Source organism: Neolamprologus brichardi, chromosome 9, assembly GCF_056152115.1.
Source record: "Neolamprologus brichardi isolate AB-2024 chromosome 9, ASM5615211v1, whole genome shotgun sequence".
Taxonomy (NCBI): Eukaryota; Metazoa; Chordata; class Actinopteri; order Cichliformes; family Cichlidae; genus Neolamprologus; species Neolamprologus brichardi.
In genome coordinates, this window is record NC_142112.1 from 36,880,646 (window position 1) to 36,884,766 (window position 4,121).

Consider the following 4,121-nt stretch of genomic DNA (forward strand, 5'->3'; position numbering starts at 1 on the left):
ATCCTCAAACACTATTACTAAAAACCTGTGATTAGAGTCTGAATAATCATTCAGAGGTGTTTATCCATGCAGTAAAATTGCCAACATGCTAACACAATTTGATGAGCAGAGTTGTTTCAAACAGTCAGGCTGACAAGATAAAAATAAAAGTACATACCTCACAGTAACTGCACTTGTAGAGTCTTTCTTGTGTGGATCTGTTGGTGTGCTTTCAGGTAACGTGGCGATTTAAAAGTCTTCTCACACAGGTCACATTTATAAGGTCTTTCCTCAGAGTGGGTAAACATGTGTTGTTGTAACTGTATGCCTGTTAAACATAGTTTACCACACTGATCACAGCTGTACACATCATGTCTGGTGTGAATGCGTAGGTGTGTATTTCGGGTCGCCATCTGGCTGAAAGTTTTTCCACAAATGTCACAGCTGTATGCCTTAGTCCCAGAGTGGGTAACTAGATGCCTCCTTAAGCTGCTACTTTGAGTAAAAGCTCTGCCACACTGATCACAGGTGTACGCTTTAACTCCACTGTGGATGAGTTGGTGTGTTTTTAAGTTTCCAGACTCAGTAAACGACTTTCCACAGTGTCCACAGATGAACGGTCTCTCTCCAGTATGGATGAGTTGGTGGTTTTTTAAGCTTCCAGAGTGGGTAAAAGACTTTCCACAGTCGTCACAGCTGAACGGTCTCTCTCCAGTGTGGGTGATTTGGTGTTTTTTTAAGCTTCCAGACTCAGTAAACGACTTTCCACAGTCTCCACAGCTGAACGGTCTCTCTCCAGTGTGGATGAGTTGGTGTCTTTTTAAGTGTCCAGACTGGGTAAAAGACTTTCCACAGTCTCCACAGCTGAACGGTCTTTCTCCAGTGTGGATGAGTTGGTGTTTTTTTAAGCTTCCAGACTCAGTAAACGACTTTCCACAGTCTCCACAGCTGAACGGTCTCTCTCCAGTGTGGATGAGTTGGTGGTTTTTTAAGCGTCCAGACTGGGTAAAAGACTTTCCACAGTCTCCACAGCTGAACGGTCTCTCTCCAGTGTGGATGAGTTGGTGGTTTTTTAAGCTTCCAGACTTGGTAAAAGACTTTCCACAGTCTCCACAGCTAAACGGTCTCTCTCCAGTGTGGATGAGTTGGTGGTTTTTTAAGTTTCCAGACTTGGTAAAAGACTTTCCACAGTCTCCACAGCTGAACGGTCTCTCTCCAGTGTGGATAAGTTGGTGGTTTTTTAAGCTTCCAGACTGGGTAAAAGACTTTCCACAGTCTCCACAGCTGAACGGTCTCTCTCCAGTGTGGATGAGTTGGTGTTTTTTTAAGCTTCCAGAGTGGGTAAAAGACTTTCCACAGTCTCCACAGCTGAACGGTCTCTCTCCAGTGTGGATGAGTTGGTGTCTTTTTAAGTGTCCAGACTTGGCAAAAGACTTTCCACAGTCTCCACAGCTGAACGGTCTCTCTCCAGTGTGGATGACCTGATACATTTTTAGGGAAGCTTTTACGGTAAAATCCTTCCCACAATGGTCACAGCTGGGTTTTTTCTCTCCCTTTCTTCTGTGAGGTTTGTCGGCCTCCTGAGAGCGCTGACTTCTCGGTTGGTCCTGCAGTGACAGAGACACAAACAGAGGCAGTGAGTGAAATGCAACACACACACACACATAATTTCACCTCTGACATAGCTTTAAACTACATTAATTAATTAATAAATTTGATTAATACACCTTTATTGAAATATCTGCTATGGTGTGGTCTCCCTTTGCTTGTGACTTCTTGATGTTTGTAAACACAATAGAGCAAAAATCCATAGTATATAATAATATACAACACAGTGATATAACAGGTTGGGAGTATGAGAGTTTTAGACGTGACTGATTATTTGGTGAAACTGTGATATTTTCCTCACCTTCTGTGTTGAGCTCATTGTTTCCTCTGTAGTGACTCAGCTGAGTCCAGATGGCTGAAAATGTTCCTCTGCTGCTCCGTCAGACTCTTCTCCTCCTGCTGATCAGCTGGGACACAAAACAGATCTTTGTTAGGCTCCACACTGCACTGAAGAGTCAAAGTGTCTCATATGTTCATCTGACAACACAAAGTACAAATTTCACTCTGATTGCTTGTAGAAATCTTGTGAGACGTGTTGTGCTGCAAAGTGAGGAAACTCTCTCACTCACTTATACTTCAGGAGGAACTTTGTGACATTGGCTCTAATATTCTAAGCAGCCCTTTACTATGACAGGGCCAGAAAGTCCTATTTGAAGGTTTGGGAGAGGGACCATGTTAAAGGTGGATTGGGGTTTATACACTTTGTTATGATACAGGTAAGGCTGTAAGAGCCTGAGAAGGTGTCCTGAATGAACCTCTAAAACCAGTTTTCAGCTAACGACTCTGCTTCAGTCTGGAAAACAGCAACTACAAGTTTAAAGACTCCATCAACAATTCACACCCAGCAACAACCTGAACAGCTCCTCCTGTGGTTCCCACAAACAGGGACAGACCTGTTACTCCCCCACCCCACACTTTCCACACCTTCAGCCCCCCAGTTGCACCTACATAATGACTGAAACTAGCACCACCAAAGGAACAATGGGCTGGGAGGTCAGTTCCTTGACCATTAATATGCAAATTCTCATGACCATGTGATTGCAGCCATTCCCCAAACTCTTCGTGAAAGCTACTCATGATCATTGATCAGTGAGCTTTTACCAGTGAAAAGACTTTTTTGCTCCAACTTTCTGCCAGCAAACGCTCAACTTCTCCCAGCATGCTGAGCTAATGATTAGTTGGTGTTTTTCTTTTGCTAATTTAAAAAAAAAGTTCACTTCCTCTCATGTGTTCATCCACAGCAGCTGGACAATAAAGTTTATTGTGACCCTGATACTGCAGCAGATCGCTCTCATCCATTTCCTGTTATCACTTCAAATAGAAATGAGGCTGTAGAGGTTTGGTGCATGCAGAAAAACAGCTGCAGGGACAATGAAAAGACTTTTCTGCTCCAACTTCTCCCAGCATGCTGAGCTAATGATTAGTTGGTGTTTTTCTCCAAACACTCTCTCACTCTTCTCTCAACGTGTTCACAATAAACTGTGAACAGACACCGAGGAGAGCAGCAGAAGACCTCATTCAGGAGCTAAACTCAACATGAACTGAACTCACAGTAAAGTTAGCTCGGTGCTTACCTTTAGATGAGCCCACAAACCGAGAGAAACTCCGTGATGAAGCTGGAACTCTTTCCAAACACAGGAAACAGATCAGGGAGCAGAGACCCACGTGGTTCACGCTGATCTCAGCTACGATCCAGGAGACAAGGGTGGGCAGATCGATGCAGATATCGATCCAAACGTTGGTAGTTGTTTATGATCAATACTTTAGTTTGTTTCTCTCCTCTAAGTTAAGACTTTACTCTCTGTGGATGAAAAAGTAGCTCTGTCTGTGCGAACGCCTCTTCTTATGCGGGAGACTCACTTTGCTCCGCCCCCTTTTTCTACGTTTTTGTGATTTGTTGCTGTGCGGTCACGTGACTCAGCTGTTCTTAAAAAAACAATTTGTGCTTCAGAAAGTGAGCAAGAGGAGCAACATGTGGAGATATTTTATGGCTGTAAATGAAAATGCTGGAGAACAGATGGAAGGCTTGTCAGCACCTAAAGCCACAGGGCACCACAACAAGCTGTAGAGTTCAGCTTTCTGGCTTTCAGCTCGTTTGTTTGCAAGGTTGGAAAATGGGCAGCATAGTGGCTCAGGCCTGACAGGAGGAATGGAGAAGCTTGTGCAACCTCAGCCTCTTACTGTGAGCAGTTTGCGTATTCTCCCTATATTTCCGGGTTGTTTTCCGCGTACTTTGCCAGCAATCCAAAAACGTGCACCATGAGGTGCTTGTATAATCTCCACAGAGATATCAGATCTTACAGTCCTTCTTTAATTAGCATTTCATCTACACGTAGTGTTTGTGTACACTGTGGACATTATAACCTGGCACTGATCAGTGCTGCTCTGACGATCACACTCACATTCATGTGGAATGATCTGGATTGACTGCACAATGCTGAATGTGTTCATACAGTACAGGGAATAACTCTCTCTGTTTCTCTAGAGAAACTCACAGCAGGGGCGATTTTAACCCATTTTTGGGGGGTGCTTCA

General features: G+C 43.9%; 1 protein-coding gene across 1 annotated transcript; it reads right to left on the bottom strand.

Moving 5' to 3' along the window:
* Positions 1 to 228: 228 nt before the first annotated feature.
* LOC148101600 (uncharacterized) lies at positions 229 to 3,278 on the bottom strand. The gene is made up of 4 exons (XM_087845531.1): positions 3,162 to 3,278; positions 1,889 to 1,994; positions 308 to 1,586; positions 229 to 236 (listed from the first exon to the last, which is right to left on the bottom strand). Exons 2-4 carry the CDS (start codon positions 1,904 to 1,906, stop codon positions 229 to 231), a joined length of 1,305 nt encoding a protein of 434 aa, XP_087701657.1. The 5' UTR covers positions 1,907 to 1,994; positions 3,162 to 3,278.
* Between the last annotated feature and the right edge of the window lie 843 nt (positions 3,279 to 4,121).